Source organism: Pelophylax lessonae (genome assembly GCF_965119305.1).
Source record: "Pelophylax lessonae genome assembly, chromosome: 1".
NCBI lineage: Eukaryota > Metazoa > Chordata > Amphibia > Anura > Ranidae > Pelophylax > Pelophylax lessonae.
In genome coordinates, this window is record NC_138768.1 from 381,615,130 (window position 1) to 381,643,129 (window position 28,000).

Consider the following 28,000-nt stretch of genomic DNA (forward strand, 5'->3'; position numbering starts at 1 on the left):
GAGGATTTCTGACCGCGTAGCGCATACAACTGCCCTACAATTCTGACTGGGGCAGGATAACCCTGGAGGCAAGTCTATACCAAAAAGAGGGGACCGTAGGTCAAACTGAGGGAGGAGTACAGAAGACCAAGAAAAGTAGAGGTAGGGAAGGAAAAGGGGAAAGGCAAAAAGGGGGAGGGGGGGGGAATTCTATTTAGTTAGAGGCGTAAATAAAAAGAAGGCAGCCCAGACAGGTAGTGTATGGAAATAATAAAGGGCATTTCGCAGAATTAACTTTTTATTAGCATTTATGTGCATCATCCAAGATAGAGGGGAATTGCCATGATTGCATGAGAGAAGTCGGGGAGCATCATAAAGGGTAATAATTAGTTGCGAATAAAGTTGAATAGGTAGATGTCAACCTAATGCTAAGATAATCCAGGGAAGAGATCTCCCGACAATATTGAAAGCAAAATTGGAGATGAAACCAAAGAAGAAAGCCGAGAGCTAGGCCAATAGGTCTTCAGCTGTTACTGTCCACTCTCAGGCCAGGGGCAGCGAGTTGACATACAATGGCTAATTGTTAGTGTTCCCAAACCCAGGAGCCTGCATTCGCTATATTTGGTCTCCCATAGTACACCGAACATGGAAATGCAATCATTTTAGTCAATATAAACTGCTAAATGCCTTTTCTCATCAGCCGTATATAGCATTCTTGTGACTTATATCAGTGTCTGGTTAAAGCCTGTTGGTGGAGTTTTAATTCTCCTCTGACTTACCTATGAGGTTGCAAGACCCCTGGCCCTCTGTCTGGATAGTGCTGATTGGCCCTGTGCCAATCGCAGGCATCCCTTCCAAGGAAAAAACAAAACTCTCTAGCAATACACACCAAACTGAGCACGTGCAGAGTGCCTCCAAAGCTCTGTACTATCAGGAGATGGTTTGGGGACTGTGGAGAAAGGGGAGGATCAAGCAGCTTTTTTTTTTTTTTTAAATCAATGCAGTGGATTAACCCCTTAGGTTCCACAGTGAGTATGAAAAGCATGCTGTACTGCATATACAAACTGATTTTACTGTTGGGAACACTTTAAGCAAAGGGGTCTGGTCACCTGAGAGGCTGTTGTCACGGAACCATGAACCAGACGTACAACAACAGATAAGTGAAAATAAGAAGACTTTATTGAAAATCAAGCTGTAAAGCAAAAGTCCAAACGGATGGCGAAACCGAGGCAGAGTCCTTGCGAAGCCAGAGGTCAGGAACCAGGAGGGTAGTCAGACGAAGCCAGGATCAGGAACCAGCAGGGTAGTCAGACGAAGCCAGGATCAGGAACCAGCAGGGTAGTCAGACGAAGCCAGGATCAGGAACCAGCAGGGTAGTCAGACGAAGCCAGGATCAGGAACCAGCAGGGTAGTCAGACGAAGCCAGGATCAGGAACCAGCAGGGTAGTCAGACGAAGCCAGGATCAGGAACCAGCAGGGTAGTCAGACGAAGCCAGGATCAGGAACCAGCAGGGTAGTCAGACGAAGCCAGGATCAGGAACCAGCAGGGTAGTCAGACGAAGCCAGGATCAGGGACCAGAAGCAGCAGCAGTCTTAGAAGCATGTGAACACAGGAGGACCAAGCAAGGAACTGAAGCCACAGACCTCCTATATATATGAGCTAGGCATCCAGCTCCTCCCAGTGGGAAGGAGGAGCCGCAGGGTGGGAGGCTACAAGAAACCCAGAAACCAAGATGGCTGCCAGCACATGTCAAACGAAGGAGAACAGCAAGAAGGTAAGACCATGACAGTACCTCCCCCTCAAGGGCCCCTCCTCCGCGGAGTAAAGAACGGTTTCTGAGGGAAGCGTGCTTGGAAGGCTCGGAGCAAGGCAGGAGCATGGACATCTGCGGAGGGAACCCAGGAACGCTCCTCTGGACCATAACCACGCCAATGAACCAAAAACTGCACCCGACCGCGGACCAGGCGTGAGTCCAGGATATTGCTCACCTCATACTCCTCACGATTGCCCACTTGGACTGGACGGGGCAGAGGAAGTGAAACGATTACACACCAGTGGCTTCAACAGGGAGACATGAAACACGTTGGAGATCCGCATGCCAGGAGGAAGCGCAAGGGCATAGGCTACCGGGTTTACCCTGCGAAGCACTCGGAAGGGACCAACAAAGCGAGGCGCCAGCTTGGGAGTGGGCACTCGAAGGTTGAGGTTGCAGGTGGACAACCATACACGGTCTCCGGCCTGGTAGGAAGGAGCAGGCGCTCGTCTGCGATCAGCCTGGAGTCTCTGGCGCTGCGCAGAGACCTCAAGGGACTTCTGGATCTGTACCCAAGAAGCACGTAGGACGGAAAGGTGATCCTCCACAGCCGGAATATCCTGGGGAGAGAATACCTCCGGTAACACGGCAGGTTGGAACCCATAATTGGCCATGAAGGGAGACGTCCCAGAGGAAGAGTTCACCGCCGTGTTCCTGGCAAACTCAGCCCAAGGCAGGAGGTCAACCCAATTGTCTTGGTGATTGGAGACATAGCAACGAAGGAATTGTTCCAAGGCCTGATTGGATCGTTCTGCGGCCCCATTGGACTGAGGGTGGTAGGCCGAGGAGAAGGAGAGATGAATCCCCAACTGGGAGCAAAAGGCGCGCCAGAACCTGGACACAAACTGACTCCCCCGATCCGACACAATCTCCTTGGGCAAACCGTGCAACCGGAAGACCTCCCTGGCAAAAATCGTGGCCAACTCCTGTGCAGAGGGTAACTTCTTGAGAGGAACACAGTGGCACATTTTGGAAAATCGATCCACAATCATGAGAATGACCGTATGGCCTCGGGATGCAGGGAGGTCCACAATGAAATCCATCCCCAGGTGTGACCATGGGCGCTCCCCGGTGGCTATGGGTTGCAGAAGGCCCAACGGAAGGTGCCGAGGGGACTTACTCTGGGCACAAACGGAGCATGCCGCTACATATGCGGCGATATCGGAACGTAGGGAAGGCCACCAGAACAGACGTGAAACAGCCCAGGACAGCTGATTCTTTCCAGGATGCCCCGCGGTCTTGGAGTTATGGTAGGTTTGCAACAACAGAGTGCGCAACTCCTCAGGCACAAAACATCTGCCGTTGGGTCTCTCAGAGGGAGCACCAGATTGAGCCGCCAAAATCTGCTCACCCAGGGGAGAGGTCAGGCTGGTGCAAATGGCGGCCAGGATCTGATTCGGAGGTATGACCGAAGTCGGAATAGACTCCTCCCTGGACAGGTCGGAGTACTGCCGTGATAAGGCATCAGCCCTGATGTTCTTGGAACCGGTTAGGTAGGAGACCACGTAATTAAAACGTGACAAGAACAGAGCCCATCTGGCCTGACGTGGTGTCAATCTCTTGGCCTCAGAAAGGTAGGTCAGATTCTTGTGGTCCGTCAGGATGAGGACCGGAACCACCGAACCCTCGAGCAAGTGCCTCCATTCTTTAAGGGCCTGCACGATGGCCAATAACTCCCTGTCACCAATCTGATAGTTGCACTCCGCGGAAGACAGTTTCCGGGAGTAAAACCCACAAGGAAGCAGAGGACCCTCTGGTGTTCTACGCTGAGACAGAAGGGCGCCTACTCCCGTCTCAGACGCGTCCACCTCGAGGACAAAGGGCAACCCAGGGTTGGGATGCGACAGAATCGGAGCCGACACAAAGGCGGACTTTAGAGCCTCAAAAGCTCGGATGGCCTCGAGCGGCCAGACCTGGGAATTACTGCCCTTCCTGGTCAGATCCGTGAGAGGCTTGGCTAGCATGGAAAAGTCCCTGATGAACTTCCGATAATAATTGGCGAAGCCCAAAAAGCGCTGCAGGGAGCGAAGACCACTGGGCTGGGGCCACTGTAAGACAGCCGAAACCTTTTCAGGATCCATGGAGAACCCCTCAGCGGAAATTATGTAACCTAAGAAGGTTACCTGGGATCGGTGAAATTCGCATTTCTCAAGCTTACCGAACAGCTTGTTCTCTCGTAACCGTTGCAACACTCGTCTGACATCCAGAATGTGGGTCTCCATGGATTCAGAATATACCAAGATGTCATCCAAATAGACCACCACACACTGCTGCAACAGGTCACGGAAAACATCGTTAATGAATTCCTGAAAGACTGCGGGCGCATTGCACAACCCAAAGGGCATAACCAAGGATTCATAATGACCGGTCCTGGTGTTAAACGCGGTCTTCCACTCATCGCCCGCCTTGATCCTTACGAGGTTATATGCCGCCCTCAGGTCGAGTTTGGTAAAGACCGTGGCCCCTTTAAGGCGATCGAACAGCTCGGAAATCAAGGGTATCGGGTAAGCGTTCTTGATCGTGATGCGATTGAGACCCCTGTAATCGATGTAAGGCCTCAACTCACCGCCCTTCTTTTTCACAAAGAAAAATCCAGCCCCTGCCGGGGACGAGGATTTGCGAATGTGTCCGCGTGAAAACGCCTCCTTCACGTACTCCTCCATGGCCTCATTCTCCGCTACCGACAGTGGATAGACCTTGCCACGAGGAGGAACGGCACCAGGTTGTAACTCGATGGCACAATCGTATGGACCGTGCGGAGGTAGGGCAACCGCGCGCACCTTATCGAATACATCCCGGTACTCCTCGTATTCAGGAGGCAACAGAGAGTCCGAGGAAGTACACAGCAACTTGACAGGCCCATGGATGCAACTAGCCCCACACTGCGGTGACCACGAGAGGATCTCGGCCGATCTCCAATCGAAAGTCGGATTATGCCTCTGGAGCCAGGGGTACCCCAAGACCACCGAGTAGTGTGGAGACGAAATAACCTGGAAGCAGACCGACTCTCTGTGAACGGCACCAATGGCTATCCCCACTGGAAGGGTCTCATGAGTCACGTGTGGCGGCAGAAGGGGTCTGCCGTCTATCGCCTCAAGAGCCAGTGGAGAACCTCGGGCCTGCAGAGGAATGGAATTGGCGGCAGCGAACACACTATCAATGAACAAACCACCAGCACCAGAGTCCACCAACGCCTGGGTCGTCACTGAGCCCCCGACCCAGGAGAGGACAACAGAGATCAGTGGTTTGTCAACACGGGAAACCGGGGACGAGGAGACTCCACCCAAGATCTGCCCCCGACAGGATCTCAGGTGCGAGCGTTTCCCGGACGGTTCGGACATGCCAACCAAAAATGCCCACCGAGACCACAGTACATGCATCGACCCTCGCGTCTTCGGAGTACCCTCTCCCCCTCGGACAGGCGAGCAAAGCCCAGCTGCATGGGTTCACCCCCAGCCAAGTCATCCCCAGGAGGCGTGGGAGGAGAGGGAGGCACGGGTGGGACAGCAAAGGTAGGCGCCAATCTGTTAGGAGGCCTCCGCAGACTCTCCTTAAAGGAAGGTCTCTCCCTGAGTCTGGTGTCAATCAAAATCAAGAAAGAAATAAGAGACTCGAGCTCCACTGGTAGGTCCTTAGCTGCAACCTCATCCTTCAAGGCATCCGAGAGACCATGAGAGAAAGCAGCGACCAGAGCCTCATTATTCCAGCCCACCTCTGCTGCCAGGGTACGAAACTCAATGGCGTATTCAGCTACGGATCGTGAACCCTGTCTGATGGACATAAGGAGCCTCGCAGCAGAGGCAGCACGAGCCGGCACATCGAATACCCTCCGAAGAGAAGCAACAAAACCGGAAAACTCGGCAACCACCGGATTGCTGTTCTCCCATAAAGGGCTGGCCCAGCCCAAGGCCTTGTCCGAGAGCAGCGAAATTAAGAAGCCCACCTTTGATCTCTCAGTAGGAAAGGCATGTGGCAGCAACTCGAAATAAATGCCCACCTGGTTAAGGAAACCTCGGCACTGAGTTGGCTCTCCCCCAAAGCGCTGTGGAAGGGGGGCAGAACCGGTCATACCCCGAAACACCGCAGGCGCAACAACAGGTGTCGGGGTAGACTCTGGCGCAACAACCGGAGCGGCAGTAGGAGCGGGCCCAGGAGCGACAACCGACCCATCGGCAACGGGAGCGAAATGAGCCGTGCGTTCAAGCAGGGTTTGCAACGCCACGGCGAACCGACCCAACAGGTGATCCTGCTGATCAAGTCTGGCAACCAGCGTGGGTAGCGAGGATGGCCCTGTACCGTCAGAATTCATGGCTTGGTCCTAATGTCACGGAACCATGAACCAGACGTACAACAACAGATAAGTGAAAATAAGAAGGCTTTATTGAAAATCAAGCTGTAAAGCAAAAGTCCAAACGGATGGCGAAACCGAGGCAGAGTCCTTGCGAAGCCAGAGGTCAGGAACCAGGAGGGTAGTCAGACGAAGCCAGGATCAGGAACCAGCAGGGTAGTCAGACGAAGCCAGGATCAGGAACCAGCAGGGTAGTCAGACGAAGCCAGGATCAGGAACCAGCAGGGTAGTCAGACGAAGCCAGGATCAGGAACCAGCAGGGTAGTCGGACGAAGCCAGGATCAGGGACCAGAAGCAGCAGCAGTCTTAGAAGCATGTGAACACAGGAGGACCAAACAAGGAACTGAAGCCACAGACCTCCTATATATATGAGCTAGGCATCCAGCTCCTCCCAGTGGGAAGGAGGAGCCGCAGGGTGGGAGGCTACAAGAAACCCAGAAACCAAGATGGCCGCCAGCACATGTCAAACGAAGGAGAACAGCAAGAAGGTAAGACCATGACAGCTGTAAGGAAGCTTTGGTTTAACCAAAACCATAGGGATCCTGCTGTGTCTTGTAGTAGCAGCTGGCAGGGGAGACCACAGTGCCCAATGGGTGGGACACATTATCCAACATGCCAGAAGCATTGGAGAGTAACCGTTCTTGGAGCTGTTCAAGACCATAGAAAATTCACTTGCAGCCTGCTGGGAAGGTGAGTATGAAACAGGGAGTTTCTTAAAGTGTATGTAAAGCTGATTTTTTTTTTTTTTTTTGGATAGCATGTGGAAGGGTTACAACTCCAATCAGATAATTTTTTTGCTGTTTTTTTCCAATGGGCAGTTTCCTTAGCTGTCCTTAGAACATTTGTCCCCATTGAATGATTTACCCCAACTCCTGCTCTTGTAACTCCTCTAAAAATTTTGTTTTACCCTCGCTGAAAGAGTGATTTCTGTACAAATATAAGTGAATTTTACCAAGGAGGGGGGGGGCAAAGACCGCAATACAAATTTAACAGAGGGCCCATCCCTTCCCCACTCAATTCTAAACTAAAATAAAGCATGGCTTTTGCATAGACTTTCATTTTGGTAATGTAGCAAAACACATAGTAATATAAACTTCAACATTGTTAAAGCTCAAAAATGTTCTTTCCCTCCTCATCAACATGTTAATGCAATGTTTAAATACAACCGTATTCTTTCATTACATACCTTATTTAAACCCAGTGCTGTTATCACTGGGTGTCTGTGCTTCTATACCCAATGCAGGTAGATTCTGGCTGGTGGGAGGTGGCAGCAGTGTGCGGTACAAAACATTAAAGCACTTTGCCTCAGTACTCCTCTTTAAGAGCCCCTTGGCCCAGATGCAAGCACTGGGCTGGTTCTTGGGAGTTATTCAGATATCAAAATGCCTTGATGGATGATCAGTGGGCATTCCTGGGCAGGCTGCACTTTCATTAAAAATGGGCTTTCTACTCAGTATCGTAAGACATGCTTTTAAAGTGAGACACTCTAGGCTCCTTAAGCACTATATTTATAGAACATTTGCATTTAAACTCGTCCAGTGAAAATACATGTACATTCATTCTGTGCGAATCGAGGTCCACCAAATAAACCTATTTGTAAATTATTTTATGGGGTTCCTTTTTTAAAAATTCTTGTTGGACAGTTAAGGGAAATTATACAGTACTTAAAAGTTAGTAAACCCAAAAAAGAAAATTTCTACTCCGATACACCAGTATGTTACTCCAGCTGGTTCAATATTGTATGCCATGTGCTTGTAGGGCTTGTCAAGCTTAGTAGTCAGTCCACAACAAAATGGAACCTCCTCGCACTCTGTTTATGATCTCCACTGTCACAAGTGTGTCGAAATAGCTTTAGCCTGGTGAAGGGTTAATCCTAGAAACAAGGCCCTTTTAACAACTGACTTGCTTATTTTCTTCTGCTTTAGTTATCCTGAAAATGGAGTTGTAGAGATTGAGAGCTGCAATTTGCGACCCAGAGCAAGGACCATCTTGAAGTGGAATGACCTCAAAGTGGGTGACATTGTAATGGTGAATTACAACATGGAGACACCAGAGGAGCGTGGGTTTTGGTTCGATGCTAAAGTAACAGAACTGAAGGAACATTCTAGAACTAACAAAGAAGTCTATGCAAAGATTTTATTGGGGTATGTGATCGCACATTCTATTACAAATTTCAACAGTTGTCTTTTCTAATGCCATACAAAGGGGTTACAAACAAAGAGAACATTGTACATTAAAGCGCACGTTTAGTCGACCCGTCCCCAAAAAAAGAAAAAAAGCACAGGGGTCATTACTTGGTCAGTATCCCTTGTGCTGCTGGCTCCTCTACAAGCTGAAATCCTTGTTCATGAATCCCTCTGCTGCTGTAATTTTTGGCGCAGCGGGGGTTTATTGGTCCAACAGAGCTGTTTGGTCCAATAGATCCTGTTTCATTCCATGAATGAAACCAGATCTATGAATGGAGCGGTGGACCTTTCAATAATCTGCCCATCCTCCATTCAAAGATTTTTTTCATAGAAGCTAAAGTGTGGCTTATGTGACTTGGAGCAGTTGGGCAGAAAGGGTGGGCATAACAGGGCAGTCTTGATGAGTGCCTGTTACCGCTCAGTCAACCCTGTTAACCCCTTGTTGCACTGGAGGATTATCGATTGCCATTAAAAAATGTACAAAATACGTGCTGTGCTATCTATATTATAAAGTGACTTATACCAATAACAGTACCAAAATAACTCAAACCAGTCCAATAAAAATTAAATCCAAGTATACATATTTAGATTACTGAAAAAGGAAAATCGATAAGTGACCATAAACAAAAAATGGTCCATTAAGGTGAAAACCAGAAGTGTATTAAGCTTCAAGATTGATAGAAGAAAACTTGCTGAGCAATAGCACTGAGTCAAGCGGGCATCAGGAGAATAAGCTCTCCAAAACTTGATGCTGTTTGGCAAACCAATCTGATTTCCACATCAATTAAAGTGAAACTTCTCTTGCACTCCAGTATGTCGAATCATCATAAAAATAAAGGAAATCTCCACATAGTGGAAAACCATTTACATCATTTTTATTAAAAGGAATGAAACCCATCTCATAGGATAAAAACGGGCATGCCCTCCTGCATCACATCAATGTGTGTACCCAGCGCTGTCTAACCATAAAGTGCTTAATATGTATCTCCATACGTTATTGTGCAGAAACCATGTTTAAATCACAATGCATAATACTTGTAAAAAAATTAAAAGATAAAGTGCAATCAGTGCAAAAAAAATGTGCATGAACAAGAAGTTCTTGAAAGTGCTGGTTATCTTATGGGAATGGCAGGCAAGATGTAAAAACATTAATAAATGAATTAAAACTTACTCAGTATAAATAAGATTAAATAGACGCCAGACATCGTTTGAAAATAAAAAGGCCGCGGCTGCTTTAATTAATGGCTTAACATACATAAATAAACTTCAGACTTTGTTTACATTTAAAACTTCAGATCACATAAACAAACAACCTAGCCCCTACGGCTCAGGTTGACAAACATGACTTAAACTTTTGTAGCCATTATCCACTTCACTTAAATACCAAAACAACTTTTACTTTCGTCCACCTAAGCACCGGTGCTAAGGCGACCGTGTGAGCCAAATAATTAATAGCAGGCCGCGACGACCTAAAATGGGAGGGAGGGGGATCTTGATAGAGAGGTCTTGAGGTGAAAATGTGACCCGGAGCCCCGCAGCCACCTGTTTAAATAGTCCCACTAGAGCCGGAGCAGACCGGTTTTCTGGCAAAAGAGCGGGCTAAATGAGCGGGAGATAACCCTCCACGCGCAAAACTGCCCAGAAACAGCTGATAAAGAGCGGGAAAGACCCTTACTAGCTTAAAAACTGCCTGGATACAGACTTAATTTCAGGCGGGAAGTTCAAACACTTGACCTGTGTCAAAAGTTCAACTCCTTACAGTACACTATACTTGACAGGCTGAATTACCCAGACCTTAACTAGACTCCCTTATGGACCTATTATTAACCGCTTGCCGACTGCTCACAGTATATTTACTGCGGCAGTCGGCCCCTCACAGGCAGAGTGACGTAGGTCTACGTCGCTCGCCTGTGAGGCTCTGGGGAGCGAGCGCGCGCCCGCGGAGGCGCGCTCCCGCGCGGTCACGGACCCCCCCCCCCCCCCCCGCGCGTGTGACCGGCGGACCCGATGTCCGCCGGTCACTCGGTGATCGGCGGGGGAGAGGGAGAATGTCAGGCAGCTTGTGTAAACAAGCCACCTGTCATTCTCCTCGCTGTAAAGACACTGATCACTCGGATCTAGTATGTAGATCCGTTGATCAGTGTCCTTACAGCTCAAGCCACAGCCAATCACAGTAGAAAGCACGCCCCTAGGGACACACACAGCCCCTCCCTCCCAAATAAAGTTAACCCCTTCACTACCAGTGTATTTTTACAGTAACAGTGCATATATATAGCACTGATTACTGTAGAAATGTCACTGGTAACCCCAAAAGTGTCAAAAATGTCAGTCAAGGGTCCGATCTGTCCGCCCCAATGTCGCAGTACCGCAAAAAAAATCGCAGATCGCCGCCATTACACGTTAAAAAAAAAAACACCAAAAATGACAAATCTTTCCCTTTGTTAGTAAACGCGATAACTTTTGCGCAAACCAATCAAAATACGCTTTTTGCGATTTTTTTTTTTTTTTTTTTTTTTTTTTTTTTTTTTTTTACCAAACATAGGTAGCATAAAACAAATTGGCCGAAAATTTTAAAAAATTTTGATTTTTACATTTTTTTTTTTGGGGAATTTCATATAAAAAAATGTGAAAAATATTGTTATTTTTGCAAAATGTACGCTCTTTTTTTGTTTATAGCGCAAAAAGTAAAAATCGCACGGGTGATCAAATACCACCAAAAAGCTCTGTTTGTGGGAAAAAAAGGACGCCAAATTTGTTTAGATACAGCGTCGCACGACCGCGCAATTGTCTGTTAAAGTCACGCAGTGCCGAATCGCAAAATACCCCCTGGTCGTTTAGCAGGAAAATCCTCCGGGGCTTAAGTGGTTAAAAGCTATTTCTTATTACCCTTACCGCCATCCCATAAAGAAGTGGGGCTCATAAAGCACCCACTTTCTTTTTATTCTTCCAGTGCCAGTATGTTCCAACAAGTGCCGTTGTGCTCCCCTCCTTTATGTGCTTGTTAAGCGGGTGGATACTTCCGGTTATGTCACGTCCGCTCTTTTGGAACGCAAACCGCGATTTTTGAACTCCAGAACGGTGTCATTACATGCTCACATTAAAGAGGACAGTTTTGTAAGTGCGCAATTGGCTTTTATATGTTTTTTAAATAATAAAAATGAAATTCCATTATGGATTTCTCCTGGTTCTATCTCCCTACACTCATGAGGTTCTTTGACCTACCTGCTGGAGTCACGAAAGAAAGGAAAAAAAAATCATTCTTTGCCACTGGAGGATTAATTTTGAAACAGGCGTTTAACCCATCGCTAGTCAGTGAGTAAGGGCACATAAGGAGGGGAGCACAATGGCACTTGTTGGAACATACTGACACTGGAAGAATAAGATAATCAGAACTTTAAAAACGTATTGTTCATGCACATTTTTTCACACTGATTGCACTTTATCTTATTTTTTTACAAGTATTATGTATTGTGATTTAAACATTGTTTCTGCACAATAATGTATAGAAATGCATATTAAGCACTTTATGGTTAGACAGCTCTGGGTACACACATTAAAACACCTGAGAGGAATATACAGCTTATATCCCAGCAGCAGTCTTGTAAACGCATTCCACACACTACATAGCTCACAGTATTTTAACATGTCATCGTGTAGTTCGATACAGCTGGTTGATGATAAATGGAACATAGTGATATGGACAAACCTCAGCCTGACATGTTTCGTCTAACAATCGATTGCTATAACCAAGATAGTGGAGCCAGTAGCACAAAGGAGACATCCTACTGTCTGAAATGTCCCTTGCGCTGATTTTTTTATATAATCTGTGAACTAAACTAGGGCTTTTAATGTAAACATGTGTAGCAAATATATACCATGTTTCTTCTGTTTTTACAAGCACACAGTCCTAGATATGATGGTACGGATGTACAAAACGTGCAATAGTGGAAAAAATGGTAATGCTTTGTAAAAAATTGGGTGAGGAACTGGTCCCGCATCTACTCAGACCCAAGGCAAGAGAAGTGTCCGGACTCTGCCTCACCAGGAGCATGGGACTTTGAGGCAAGGATTATATGGTGGTAACAATAATTTTACATAAAGGACCACAATATATAAAAATTTAATTTTATTACAATAACAGGTTAAAAAAGACATCACATAAGATATAAAACCGGAAATACAGACATGTGCTTTTACATTTCAGATTGAAACAAAATGGATCAATAATAATACAGTAGATCACAGAGGTCCAAATTATATACTATACATTATAGATTTCTCTTTCGTTGATTGATGGACAAAGCTCCTGATAGTCATAACAGTTGGGTTATACTGCCCCCTACAGGAATAAGACACTAGGCAGAAAAAAGTCTGGCTACGCCCATGGGCAGTCCCTGGGAGTATACTTCCTCTCTCTGCTATAGCCACTCAGTTTTCTGCCTAGTCAGCAGTAAGGACCCATTTCCTTGCTGGGATCTTTGGTCTTGGCAACATTTTTTAGATGGAACATTTTTTTCCTGTGAGGTCAACTGCCGGACTGGGTGACGGGCTGGATACTCTAGATCCAGTGGTCAACTCAGTCTGGCCAGCGACCATGCGCAGACCTCAGCTCCGCGCTAGGTCAGCTGCGGCATAGCCCCACTTGGACGGGGGCTGGCCTTCAAGGTTTCCGCCCGAGTCGCAGCGTTCCTCCTGGCTGACAGCCCCCCCTATTTCGATGGAGGGGGGTTCTGTCTGGAACGGTGCCCGCCTAGTTCCTGGTATGGGTGAGTAGCTGTGTCCCCCTCCTCTGCCCTTGAGGGTTTTGGGGTGGACTTGGGCCCCTCCTTGGGAAGGTCGGCCCCCCGGGTTCCCCTCCTTCCCACAGGCTCCCTCATCCTGCCCCCCCCCCCATGCTGGGGCTATTTGGGTGGTCTGGCTACTTTCCTGGGATGGGGAAGGGCGCTAACTGGTGATTGGGGGGGGGGGAGAGGGTGCGCCGCCGGCGACCAGATGATCGACTGTGCTGGGTGGGGGGTTGTACCTGGTGGAGGCTCCTGCCAGGGCCCCCCGTCCTGCTTGGATCTGTCCTTGGGGCCTCGTCTCCCTCCTGGGCCCTTGTAAGCCTCATGGTGTCGCGCGGGTTTGCCGTTTTCTTGTAGCCTGTGTTTCTATACTCCGCGGCCATGTTTGTGTAGTCAGGCGGCTATTTTGTTGTGATTTGCCATTGGGAATAGCAGTGGCCATGACAGTGAAGCCCTATAGGTGGCGATTTCGGTAGTCAAAGCCCTTCCTCATCCCCTGGTGCTGACTCCTGGATCATTTTACTTCCTGATTTCCGCATGTGTAGTGCAGATTCCTCTGGTGGCTGTAGTTGCTTGTTTCTGTTGGTGGCAAGTCCGGTGGGGTCCGCTCCCTGTCTGCTGAGGATCACTTGGTGCTTTGTGATTGGCGGACCAGGTGGTGCTGCCAGCGCCGTGGGGGTTGTCCCTTAGCAGTGTTTTTACTCTTTTGACCCATGGAGTTTTTGGAGCAAGTTTTCTCCACCTGATCCCCTCTCTGAGGCTGCAGGGCCCTCCGGGTCCCAACCATCCATCCATGCACTGATGCCGGTCCTGGAGTCCTTTGTGTCCCAGGTGGAGGTGGCTTGCGGGCGACGGGCTAGCAAAAAGCGTTCCCTGCCTCATCTGATCCTGAATCTGATGCGGCGGTGGCGTGGGTTACCCTGCTGCGTCTGAATCCACGTGCCTGGAATCCACTGGTAGTGAAGAGGATTCCTCCACGTCTACACCAAAAGACGCTGGTGGATGCACTGATTGTATCTGTGCTTGAGACCCTGAAGATGAAGGCGTAGGTGCCCTTTGGCACTCGCAAGCCATCCAAAACGACAAAGGGGTTTCCTTTCCCTGCCTATTTTGACAGAAATGTCGCTAAAGTGTGGGCGACCAGATGATCGACTGTGCTGGGTGGGGGGTTGTACCTGGTGGAGGCTCCTGCCAGGGCCCCCCGTCCTGCTTGGATCTGTCCTTGGGGCCTCGTCTCCCTCCTGGGCCCTTGTAAGCCTCATGGTGTCGCGCGGGTTTGCCGTTTTCTTGTAGCCTGTGTTTCTATACTCCGCGGCCATGTTTGTGTAGTCAGGCGGCTATTTTGTTGTGATTTGCCATTGGGAATAGCAGTGGCCATGACAGTGAAGCCCTATAGGTGGCGATTTCGGTAGTCAAAGCCCTTCCTCATCCCCTGGTGCTGACTCCTGGATCATTTTACTTCCTGATTTCCGCATGTGTAGTGCAGATTCCTCTGGTGGCTGTAGTTGCTTGTTTCTGTTGGTGGCAAGTCCGGTGGGGTCCGCTCCCTGTCTGCTGAGGATCACTTGGTGCTTTGTGATTGGCGGACCAGGTGGTGCTGCCAGCGCCGTGGGGGTTGTCCCTTAGCAGTGTTTTTACTCTTTTGACCCATGGAGTTTTTGGAGCAAGTTTTCTCCACCTGATCCCCTCTCTGAGGCTGCAGGGCCCTCCGGGTCCCAACCATCCATCCATGCACTGATGCCGGTCCTGGAGTCCTTTGTGTCCCAGGTGGAGGTGGCTTGCGGGCGACGGGCTAGCAAAAAGCGTTCCCTGCCTCATCTGATCCTGAATCTGATGCGGCGGTGGCGTGGGTTACCCTGCTGCGTCTGAATCCACGTGCCTGGAATCCACTGGTAGTGAAGAGGATTCCTCCACGTCTACACCAAAAGACGCTGGTGGATGCACTGATTGTATCTGTGCTTGAGACCCTGAAGATGAAGGCGTAGGTGCCCTTTGGCACTCGCAAGCCATCCAAAACGACAAAGGGGTTTCCTTTCCCTGCCTATTTTGACAGAAATGTCGCTAAAGTGTGGGTATGACCAAAGTGTCCCTGCGGGGACCCGAAGTGCTTTAATAGGTGTTACCCCAATAAAGAGTCCCTTCTTAAGAAGTGGACTATGCCACCAGTAGTTGACCCTCCAGTTTCCAGATTTAACAAGGCAACCATGATTCCGGTTGAATAGTCCCCAGCCTTTAAGGATCCGGCTGACCCGAAGGCCAAGGCTGTGGCCCGCACTATGTACACTCTGGCTGGTTCGGCAATTCCCCATTACTTTAGTATCGCAAGCTCTGACCAAGTGAGCTAAACTCCTGCACCGTGACCTGGAGGGGGAACAGTTCCCCTCTGCCTTTGTCGAGCTGGTGGACCAGCTGGTCCAGGGGCTGCAGTTTATCTGTGATGCCTCTTTGGATGCGGCTCCCCTGATGGCTCGCTTCTCTGTTTTGGCAGTTGTCCTTCTGCGTGTCTTTTGGCTCAAGTGCTGGTCTGCAGATCAGACTTCAAAAAAGGCCTTGAGATCGAGTTCCGCTCTTGTCCCCCGGCAAGGTTCTTTTCCTTTTGAAGGAGATTGCCTGTTTGGAGCTACTCCGGATGACACCATCAAAGGTCTCACAGGGGGGCAGAGTACTTTTCTTCCGAAGGCTACTAAAGCCAAGGAACCTTGTCGTAAATACGGGCCTTCCTTCTCGGCTCATAAGAAGTTTTTTGGTTCCTCAGGGACGACTAACAAGGGCTTGAAGCCTTTCAGGGTCTCTTCTGGAGGATCCAAATGAACCTGCTTTGGCATGCCAAGATCTTGCTTCTCCAGACCCGTCAACAAGGCTCCTTCTGCATGAAGGTGTGCCCTCACCTGTATCGGTGGTGCGGGGACATCTTCGCTGGTTTCCAGACCTGTGGCCTTCCTGGGTGCAAGACAAGTGCACAAAGTCATTCGGTCCAGTTACAAAATAAAGTCCTGCTCTTGTCCCCCGGCAAGGTTCTTTCCTTCCAACTTGTGCCTCTCACCAGACCACTTACAGGGCCTGTTTGAGGCGGTACAAGACCTGTTCCTTCAAGTGGTGATTGTTCCGGATTCCGACCTTTGAAAGATTTTAGGGTTTTTTATTCAAACCTGTTTACAGTTCCTAGGAAGAAAGGCACAATGTGTCCAATCCTGGACCTCAAGGCTCTAAACTGTGCAATCCTGGACCTCAAAGCTCTAAACTGATTTGTGCAGGAACAGAAGTTCAGAATGGAGTCAATTCAAACGGTGGTGGCATCCCTGCATCAGGGGGATTTCCTCGCCTCTATCGATTATCAAGGATGCCTACCTTCAGACTCCAATATGTGCCAGTCACCAGTGTTTTTCCTGCTTTGCTCTGGGAGAGGAGCATTATCAGTTTGTGGCGTTACCCTTTGGTCTCGCATCTGCTCCTTGGATCTTCACAAAAGTGTTAGCCCCGGTGCTAGCTTTGCTACGCCAACAGGGGCTCGCGGTACTGGGCTACTTGTTCGATCTCCTTCTGCGAGCAGAGTCTCCCTCTGCTCTGGTGGAGAACCTGGAGATCGCAATATGAACTCTGCGGGAATTCGGGTAGATTCTGAATTTTCAAAATTCTATTCTGGTTCTGTCCACAAAGCTGGACTATCTGGGCCTGACTTTGGTCTCGTCCTTAGCCAGAGTGCTCCTTTGGACAAACTCCAGAAATCGAAGGCTGCAATTCGCCTCCATCAAATGGTCATTCCCTCCAGACTAGCCTGCGGGTGCTGGGCCTGATGGTGTCTACCTTCGAGGCGGTTCCGTTTGCACAGTTCCATACGAGGTCCCTGCAAAGGGAAATTTTGTCCAAATTGTCATCCTTGGCAAGCATTCTGCTCAGGGGATCTGGATGCTGGAAGAGTCAATGTATTGGAACTTTGAGCGATCAGACTCTCTGGATCATTGGAGAGATCGTCTTCAGGGTTGTCTTGTGCGCATTCAATCGGACTGTCAATCACCAAGGGGGCACAAGAAGTGTCCTGGTGGCTCTGGAGGTAGCCAGCATTCTAAGGTGGGCAGAACGGTTAGTTCCAGCCCTCGCCGCTGTACACATTTCCGGGGTGGAAAATTGGCAGGCGGATAACATCAGTCGGCAGGCGTTGGACCACGAGGAGTGGTCCCTTCATCAGCTGTATCTCCAGTGGGGCAACCCCAAGGTGGGTCTGTTGGCATCTCGGCTCAACAGAAAGGTGCAGAGGTTTATGGCTCGGTCCTACACTGTTGAAAGCTAGGAAATCTACCTCAAGGAAGATTTACTATTGTAAGTGGAAGACCTACATTGCGTGGTGCGAGTCTCTTGGGGTTCTTCCTCGCTCCTTCTCGGTGGCTCGGATCTTAACCTTCCTTCAACAGGGGGTTGAACAGAAATTGGCCTCGAGTACCATCAAGGTTTCAAGAAAAGGAATTGGCAGCACTCCAGGTTGAGTCAAAATCCAGATTTATTGACTGGACATCCAAATATGACAATCGTGACAAGGTAGACGCGTTTCACACACTGACTGTGTGCTTAATCATTACCTAATGATAAGACACAGTGTGTGAAACGCGTCTACCTTGTCACGATTGTCATATTTGGATGTCCAGTCAATAAATCTGGATTTTGACTCAACCTGGAGTGCTGCCAATTCCTTTTCTTTTATCAAGTTTTCACGGAGGCGAGCCGGGGCATGCACCTGTGTGAGTCATCAGGCAATTACACCACCTTGAGCAGTGAGTCCTTGTCTGTTCGAGTACCATCAAGGGCCAGGTGCCGGCTTTGGAGGTCTTCTTCCAACGACCTTTGGCCACATGCTCCCTGGTGCGTACCTTTCCTCAGGGTGTCTGATATTTTAGTTCCTCCAGTGCGGGCTTCGTTGCAACCTTGGGATCCTAATTTGGTGCTTTCAGCTTTACAAAAGCCTCCCTTTAAAAATATTTGGGAAATTCCCCCTGCTTATGCTGTCCCAGAAGGTGGCCTTTTTTAGTGGCTATCACCTCTGCGCGCAGGGTGTCAGAACTGGCGGTGTCGTCCACCTAACCTGGTGGTTCTTTGCCCCTGTCAGTCATTCCTTCCAAAGGTTGTCTCTGATTTTCATTTGAATGAAGACATTGTGTTGCTTTCCTTGTGTCCCAGGCCTAAACATCTGAAGGAAATTTCCTTGCATGCCTTGGATGTGGTCCGGGCAATTTAGAGTGTACCTGCCAGCTACTGAGTCTTTCAGGAAGTCACTCTTTGGGTTCACGGATGAACTTCAAAAAGGGTTGTCTCTTCCTCTGCAACCATTTCCAGATGGATCCGACAGACGGTGGTTCAGGCCTATTCCATCAGGGGTCAAGTTCCTCCTTTCCCTGTCAAGGTGCACTCTGCTAGGGTGTCAAGGCGCACTCTACTAGGGTGCATAGTGCCTCCTGGGCTTTCCAGCCTCAAGCGTCAGTGACGCAGGTTTGCAAGGCGCCACCTGGTCATCAGTGCACACTTTTACAAAGTTTTATAAAGTGGGTGTGTTGGCATCTATGAATACTTCTTTTGGCCCCAAGGTTTTGCAGGCTGTGGTTTAAGAGGACCTGATCCTTTTTGAGGGTGGGTTGTTTTTTTCAGGTGGGCTCCTGTTGCCTGGTTGGCTAATGTTTATAGCCTTGGGGAATTTTTTTTTTTTTCCCCACCCCTCATGTTTAATACTGCTTTGGGACGTCCCAATGATTCTGATCATCAGGAGCTGTGTCCGTAAAATCCATTTCTCTGATGTTCATTGACGGACACAGAACCCACCCCTCTGTGAAGTTATAGTTCTCCTGACACTGCTTGTAACTAAACTGAGTGGCTATAGTAGAGAGAGGGAGTATATCCCTTTGGACTGCCCATGGGTGTAGCCATAATTTTTTTCTGCCTACTGTCCTACTCCTGTAGTGTGCAGTATAACCCAATGGTCATGAATATCAGGAGCTGTGTCCATCAGTGAACATTAGAGAAATCGATTTTACGGTAATTCAAAAATCCCATTACGTGTGTGTGTGTGTGTGTATGTGTATATTTATTTATTTATTTTTTCACTCTCACAAAGGGATTTGTTTTTTTTTTTTTTTTTTTTTTATTTCCTCTTACAGTGGTCCTGAAGATGCTATTAATGACTGTAAGATCGTTTTTTCTGAGGAAATATACAAGATAGAAAAGCCTGGGGCATACCCTCTGTCATCTGGAGACGGAGATTTTAAGAGTAAGTATTTTTGCTCTTTAACTGAGATAAAAAAGTGATCTATAAAATGTGTCCTCTTAACTATATATGCTAGCGGTAAAGAACATTCTGTACAAATCCTCAAGCTCAAGGCTGTAATTATTTTTCAATTTGTAAATTCATACTCTACTGTAGGCAATTGTATCTGCTTCCTTTGAATCTATTGCATTTATTTTATAAATTGTTGGAAACTGTGGACCTAGCAATAAGAGAATGTGAAAGAAAGAATGACCATGCATGTCTACCATGACCTTGATATCTAAATAGATGGGGGTGTAGCCATTTAATTTATCTGTCAGCAGAATGACTAGAAAAGGCACTAAAGCTGGCCATAGATGGGTAGATATTCAAACGAAATTTAAGAAAAGATGATTCTAAGAGTTATTTTTTTCTAACCATTAGTGGGTCAAATAGGCAGTCATTTTCAACCACAGTGACCAGAAAAAATTCGAAGGAGCAGGATAGAAAATTTTTCTTGAACAAACAAATATGCATGGGTTTTGTTTGGTAATGTTCATACATTCCAAAATCAAATGTTAAAGCAAATAAAATCTTTCGGACGGCATTCCTGATGTTCTGAGAGTTTTTCTAAGCATTTTCTTTAAATATTTTATGCATATATGCTTTATGGTGTCATTTTTCTATCATGGCAATGATTCAAATTTTCTAGAAGACTGGTATTATCAGAGGGCTTTTACGGGGCATGTAACTTGAAGTGTATGTAAAGGAAAGTATTCATTTAGATTTGGATAAAGTGTGGAAAGGTTAGAACCCCCACCTCTATTGGTCCTATTAGCCATTGGCTCTGGGACAGAAAATGATTGGAAATTTAAAATTTTACAGTTTTCTCCAGAACAATGGGTCAGTGGAAAATCATCCAAAGGAATACCCATGTCTTTGACAACTCTTTAAGATGGGAATAGTCATCAGAGGGATTTCTTCTTTTCCGTTTGTGCCTCCAGGACCATGAAAATAAATCTTCTTAGCAGGACATGGGCAACCAAAATAACCTGATAGGGGATTTGACCCTTTCCAACTCTATTTACAAGTAAAAAATTCCTTTCCAAACACCTTTGCAGATTTTTTTATAACCATATTTGTATACAGTTTGCTTTATTTCATTATGTTGTAGTTTAAAACCCTATTGGAGCCGGTTCACACTACTCCGACTTGGGACACGACTTGTGTGCCCTCAAGTCGCCCCAAGTCTCTTGTCATCACAAATTCAATGAAAATGAATGAGAGCCGTATTAATATGCACTACTGAAGTCGCTCAGACTTTAGAAAAGGTTCCTGTACTACTTCAAGGCGACCTCTATCCGACTTGTGCACATAGACTTCGGAGTTGCCTCTAAGTCGGAAAGCGACTTGTTATCAGACTTTCCAGGAAGAAGAAAAAGATTAGCCAGGCATTCCCCACAGACAAAGTTGCCTATCATTTAAGTCTCTTCAAAGTAGTGCACAAGTCTCTTCCAAGTCGCTTACAAGTCTCTAAACAAGTCTCTTCAAAGTCACGCTAAAAAGTCGCTCCTTCATGGTAGTGTAAACCGGCTCTTACAGCCAGAAAGGTTATACATTTTTGTTATTTGCTGTCTATTTGGTAATTTATCCTCATTCCCTGTCTATTTCATAAGGGTCAGGAAATTAAAGAAAAATCTCCAAGTAAGGCTCCATACGCAAAACAAAAGTGAAGAGGGGTTAGAACCGCTGTCAGGATTGTATTGCTGTCTGTGTCTCCACTAAGGAGATTTCCTTTCTCTTTCTGTCTGGATAATTGCTACCAGGCAGAACAGAAAGCAAGCAAAAAACATCTCAAGTCACAAAACTGCATCTAGAACCTCTCACTTCATTCCTTGTTTGGCCAGGTAACAGATATTGCTCACCCCTTAATTTTACAGGGAAGAGTGGTCCTGAATGTAAGTACTGCAAAGCAGACCCAGAAGCAGAATGCAGATTTTGTTCCTGTTATGTGTGTGGAGGGAAGCAGGATGCCCATATGCAGCTGCTGTGTGACGAGTGTAACATGGCCTACCACATTTACTGCCTAAACCCACCGCTGTCAAAGATACCTGAAGATGAAGACTGGTATGTATTTTCAGAACAATAGTTGACTGTTATACTAGTTTCCAGGGGCAATCTCGCATTTGGATGTCCCTGGTTTAAACCTAGTTCTAGGTCAAAATATAATCCCTGTTTTTTTTTTTGGAAAGTCTGTTTGAAGCCTATATAAGTGAATATTCTTTACCTTTCCTTTTTACTTCATAAATGTGCACTTAAAATGCAGAAAATGTATTTCTTTATGAATCAATAAGGGACACAGGATGAGAAGTATATCTGAGACAATTGGGTTAAACTGCCGTCTTTCGAGGAATTAGATACTGGTGAATAAAACAAGCCAGGTATAAACCCTCCTACCCCCACAATGCTTAATACTTTTTTGCTAGTGTCCTTAGAGTGTGGACCTACTTTTTTTTTTTTCGAGAAAAGTTTTTTTTGCCTTTTTTAAGCCATTTTTTTTCTTCCATAAATATTTATTCACCAATACTGCTGCAATTATCTGCCCTTATCTGGATTGGCTAATCCTCCTTTTGAATTTGAAGGCCAGAACCCAGACCATGCTGGATTGAAAGATACATGGCCTGGCTGTAATGTGACCCTTGGGCACTGGGCTCTGCTGGGCCCTGGGTTCAGGGGCCATGCCACAGCCACTGGTGTATGTAGATATTCGCCAACACACCAAGGATCATCATTTTCATCCAAACAGTTTTTATTAAAGAAAGATCACTTCACAAAATGGTGTAGTGCAATGTTTCGGAGCCACGCAGGACCCCTTCGTCATGATCAACATGCCTGACAAAGATGTCCTGCATGGCTCCGAGGCCTTGCACTACACTATTTTGTGATGTGATGTGATCTTTCCTTAATAAAAATAGTTTGGACAAAATGAATGGTCCTTGGTGTGCTGGCGAATATCTGCATATCGTACAAGTTCCAGTATCCAGCTGGCGGTCGCTCCAGTACCTTAAGAGCTCATTCCAGGAACGTGTGCAATGGAAATATGGACTACAGCCCCTGGTTTGGCCCAGTCCCTGAGGACTCACAAGCCCATGGACAGGGTAAATATAACTTGGAATGTGACCCTTGGGGCACTAGACTCTCATGTGGCACTTTTCGGTCCCTCAGTACAGAGTTTGTTAGCTGCAGAATGCTCTCCATGTTCACAATTCTAGTAAGTCTCTGTCTCTGAAACCACTGTTTCTGCCTCTTCTATCAGTTTCTGTGGCAAAGGGTTTATGCAGTAGAAAAGAGTGCTGCTTCACTAACTGCTAGGTCACACACACACTGCACCATCTATTCCTGCCTTCAGCGTGCGGTAGTTCCTGGCTCTGCTCCATTTTCAGTATAAACACAGTTGTTGCGGCTTACAATGACTTGGTTACCTCAGGCCATTTTATACCTTTCCCACTCTTAGCAGGTGAGAGTAAAGGAAGACATCCCTAGGTTTTAAGCTCTAAGGCCTCTTGCACAATGCAGCTTAAAAAATCTCAGTACAGCTTTTTTTTTTTCTGAGCTAAAATACAGCCCATTCATTGTAATGTGCCTATAAACACAGGCGCGTAAATGAGCGTCGTGCATTCTTCAGTAAGAAAAAAAATAGAAAAATCTGCAATTTTGGACAGTAATTTACACCAAATATGCGCAATTGCGAACAAATGAACGCACACGAACAAACTGTTGATCTGAAAAATGTTAATTTGCATATTTTAGAAGAACGAGAGAATACATTTGCGTGAAAAGACGCAAATTTGCACAAACGCATATGTGCGAAAATGTGCGCATTTCACTAAGACAAATACGCCTGAAATTTACGGCTGAAAAAGGAGATGATCAAACGGGGGTATCGTGTGTAAGAGGCCTAAATCTAATGCTATGGGGCAGCTTGCCATGTCCCTCCTCAGGGGCCAGACACCGATAGCCTGGATCATGGTCACCTGCTTGAACTCGCTTTCCTCTGAGTCATCTTTTAGCTCCTTCAAGACCATGGATCCTTCTTCTGCCTTATCCAGGGAGGGTTTTCTGATACTATGCTAGATTTTATATGAACAAAATCACTACCTTACTAGCTGTTTCAGAACATGGTGGCCTTCCCCTTCCTATCTATATAAAGCACTAACTGTTGCTATTGAGCATGACCCAGTGTTTTTAACCACTTAAGCCCTGGAAGATTTTACCCCCTTCCTGACCAGGGTTTTTTTTTTTTTTTTTTACTGCGTGACTTTAACGGACAATTGCGCGGTCGTGCGACGCTGTACCTAAACGAATTTCACGTCCTTTTTTCCCCACAAACAGAGCTTTCTTTTGGTGGTATTTGATCACCTGTGCGATTTTTTTTTTTTTTTTTGGATCATGCGCTATAAACAAAAAAAGAGCGTTGATTTTGCAAAAATAACAATATTTCTCTTACGTCCTCCGACAGTCGCCGCCCCTTCCCAAGTCTTCACCAATGGGTATTGACCTTTGCTCCGCAGGAGTAGCTAGGCAACAAGAATTGTTAATAACAAAAGCTTTTAGCATAGACACACCCCTAGGGGCTGTCCCCTCAGTCAATACCTCCCTGCACCAGCATTCCCAACTCAGTTTGATCTTGCCTAGCTTAGGAGTAGCAGGCTTTCCTGTGCTGGGGCTTCAGTCTCAGCCTTCTACCCTTTTTGATTTTATTCCAAAGTATTTTTCTTTTCTTTACTAGCTGTTATTTTGTCAGCTTTAGTTTAGGGTTCTTCGGATGAAGATGTTCATGCGGAGCTGGGTCTCGGACTGGCCGCCCTGGATCTCGGGGCTGAGTGCCAGATGGATCCCCAGCCTGCCATCGAGCGTTCAGCTTAGGTTTGCCCTGGCACATTGAACGACCCATCCCTGTTCGCTGCAGGGATGCTGCCTGTGAGGTGGCTACCTCACTGGACGCCATGCTGCGGTCTATGGCTGCAGTCCACAAGCGTCCTGGTTGCGGCACTCCCTGTCTGCCTTGATAGCGGTTTGTCGCTGGAGACGGCTCCCCACGCCATCTGGTACGGTAAGCACCTTCTGTGGGGGGACCTTCTGTGTGGGTGTCAGTCTGTGGCTGTGTAGAACCCCCCATGTCTGTGTAAATGCGGGCTCCCTGTCAGATCCCTGTATGGCTGCTTTGCCTGTGGGCTGCGAGGGGGGGCCATCCTGCTCTGCTTTAAGTTATGCTCTGGGTGCAGATTTAGGTACAGACATGTGTTGTGCGGCGGCCGCTGCTGCGTTCCGCCACTTTTTTTGCATATGTGCTGTGACCGGCCCTGTCCCTGTACAGCGCCATGTTTTGGCGCCATTCGTCGCCATTTTGGCGGGCCGCGCTCGTTCGAGCACAAGTCGGCGCCATTTTCCTGTAGCCTCAGCCGAGCGGCCATGTTTGCGGAGCCTCATAGGCTATATCAGTCAGCCAGCTATTGCATCACTTCCTCTTTCTCTGGGAACATCGATCGGTGGCAGCAGCCTGTTGTGCTCTCTCCAGGTTTTTACCTTCTTTGTCCTGTCATTCCTTGCTCAGTGTTATCTATCCCTGCGGGGTCGGTGCATACAGTAGTGTACGGTGGGCTGCGCTCGCCGTGGTGTTAAAGGGCCAGTACCTTTTTTTCCTTTTCATTGCTGGGGCATGGATTCTCAGGATAGAAAGTTTCCCCCCGCCCTGGTGGGGGACCAGGGGGCTGCTGCACCCTCCGAGGGGGCTGATCTGGCCGCGGTGGTGGCGTCCTTGGTTTCTCAGGTGCAGATGCTGACGGCTGATCGATCCGCAAAAAGGGCCAGGTTATCCATTTCCTCTGATTCAGGGGGCGCTGTGGCTGGCGTACCCTTCTCGGGGTCTCGCTCATCTTTGGACCTTATGGGGTCTGAGGGGGAGGCAGAGGTGGAGGGGGTTAATGTTTCTCCCCCTGGCTCGCCTGAAGAGCTTGCACTCATGAATGAGCTGATTGCCTCCATTAAAGATACCTTGCACCTAGAGGATGAGCCTACTCCTCCTGCTAGGGTGTCCTCTTTTGGAATGCAGAGAACTTGAAAATCAGCGCAGGTTTTTCCCTGCCCTGCGGAATTTCATCATACTGTTAATGAGCAGTGGCGCAATTTAAAGAAGCCCTTTACTGTGCCAAGTAAGTTTAAACTGCTTTATCCGTTTGCGCCCTCCACCGACGAGCGTTGGTGTGTGGCGCCTCAGGTGGATCACGTGGTGGCCATTTTGAACAAGGCTACTGCGGTTCCTTCTGAGGATACCCCGGTTTTCCGGGATCCTACGGACAGGAGGCTGGAGTCTCTTGCCCGTCATGCCTATATGGTTGCTGGTTCTATGCTGAAGCCTATTTTTGCTTCCATTATGGCGGCACAGGCTGTTGCAGATTGGACGAAGATGCTCAGGCGCACCCTGGTGGCTGATTCGGCTCCGCCTACCACGTTGGCTATGGTGGACCAGATCCATCAGGGTGTCATGTACTTGTGTGATGCGGACTTGAATTTAGCTCCCTTGGCTGCGCGCCTGTCCAGCGTGGCGATACTGAACCGTCGTCTGATATGGCTGAAAAGTTGGTCGGTCGACCAATCTTCTCGCAAGACGCTGGCGGATTTTCCCTACGCGGGATCTCGCCTTTTTGGCGAGGCTTTGGATACTCTGATTAAAGGGGTTACGGGGGGCAAGAGTACTCTCTTACCCCAGTCTCACAAGCATAAGTCCTTCCGTGGTAAACGGAATTCCTCGTCTAGGCCCTCTCAGGGGTCCTTTCGTGCCTTTCGGTCGCAATCCAAGGGCAAGCCCTTCAAAGGCCAAGGCTCCCAGAAGAAGCCGTGGGCAGGTAAGCAGAAGTCCGGCCAGTCCGGTTCGACTTCCCATGCCAATTCCGCCTGAAGGGGCGCCCTCACCCGTTTCTGGGGTGGGGGGACGTCTGCGCGGTTTCCTACAACCTTGGCTGACCCACATTCGGGACAGATGGGTTCAGGAGATCGTTCGATCTGGTTACGAGATTGAATTTCTCTCTCGGCCGGCGGGCAGATTTTTTCCCTCAAATCTTCAGCTGTCTCCGGAGCGCTTGCAGGATCTGCACCTGGTGGTGCGGGACCTGCGGGCCCAAGGGGTGGTTGTCCCGGTGCCTCATCAGGACAGATTTCGGGGGTTTTACTCCAATCTGTTCACTGTGCCCAGAAAGGGCAAGGTGCGTCCGATTCTGGACTTGAAAGCTCTGAACCGCTTTGTGCGGGTTCGCAAGTTCCGCATGGAATCCCTGCGCTCAGTGGTGGCTGCCCTGAGTCCGGGGGAATTCATGGCCTCCATCGATCTGAAGGATGCGTACCTACACATCCCCATTTTCGAGGGTCACCAGGGGTACCTTCGATTCGCCATTGCGGAGGATCACTACCAATTCGTGGCGTTACCTTTTCGGTCTCGCTTCGGCTCCGCGGGTTTTTACCAAGGTGCTGGCGCCGGTTCTGGCCCTGTTAAGAGCACAGGGCATTGCTGTCTTGGGGTATCTGGACGATATCCTGATAAGGTCAAACGCCAGTCAGGGCCTGGTGACTGACCTGTCCACCACGATGCGGACACTGCAGGAGTTCGGTTGGACCATAAACATTCCGAAGTCGACTCTGTGTCCTTCGGTTCGTCTTCCCTACCTGGGAATGATTCTGGACTCTGTTCAAGCGAAGGTCTTCCTACCGGAAGACAAGCTTCGGACACTTCAGGGCGAGGTCAGGTCCCTCAGGGACAACCGGCACTCATCTCTCCGGACATGCATGAGATGTCTAGGTTTAATGGTCTCGGCTTTTGAGGCGATCCCCTTTGCCCAGTTTCACACGCGGGGTCTCCAAGCGGAGATTCTTGCCGAGTGGGACGGGCGGCCGCAATCCCTGGATCTGCGGATCTCGTTGAGACAAAGCACCAGAAGGGATCTTCTGTGGTGGATCCAGTCCCCGGCAGTGTCGGGGGGCAAGTCTTTTCGTCCATTATTGTGGACAGTGATCACCACGGATGCCAGCCTGTCGGGCTGGGGTGGTGTTCTGGGCGTTTTGTCCGCCCAGGGAACTTGGTCGGAGGAGGAGTCCTCCCTTCCGATCAACATTCTGGAATTGAGGGCGATAAAGCTTTGCCTTCTGCGCTGGACGGACCGGCTTCGGGGCCGTCCAATTCGGGTTCAGACGTACAATGCCACCGCGGTGGCCTATATCAACCATCAAGGGGGCACCAGGAGTGCCCGGGCGGCTCGGGAAGTGGCCGACATTCTGTCTTGGGCCGAGACGCACGTCCCGGCGATAACGGCAGTTCACATATCGGGGGTGGAGAACTGGCAGGCGGACTATCTGAGTCGCCAGACCCTGGACCAGGGGGAATGGTCCCTTCACCCGGATGTCTTCCAGATGTTGTGCGCGAAGTGGGGTTCTCCAGATGTGGACCTGTTCGCGTCTCGTCTGAACAACAAGGTGGAAAGGTTCGTGGCAAGAACGCGCGATCCTCGGGCGGACGCCTCGGACGCGTTAGTGGCGCCCTGGCATCAGTATCGTCTGATGTATGCCTTTCCCCCCCGATTCAACTTCTGTACAGGCTGCTTTGCAGATTGGCC

General features: G+C 48.4%; 1 protein-coding gene across 1 annotated transcript in view; it reads left to right on the forward strand.

Annotated features, from left to right (window-relative positions):
* UHRF2 (ubiquitin like with PHD and ring finger domains 2) overlaps nucleotides 1–28,000 on the forward strand; it is a 184,195-nt gene that overhangs the window by 94,589 nt on the left and 61,606 nt on the right. Inside the window, exons 4-6 of the mRNA XM_082265164.1 lie at nucleotides 8,067–8,285; nucleotides 19,252–19,361; nucleotides 21,278–21,464. Of these exons, the coding sequence (XP_082121290.1) occupies nucleotides 8,067–8,285; nucleotides 19,252–19,361; nucleotides 21,278–21,464 (516 nt within the window). The remainder of the gene's footprint in view (nucleotides 1–8,066; nucleotides 8,286–19,251; nucleotides 19,362–21,277; nucleotides 21,465–28,000) is intronic.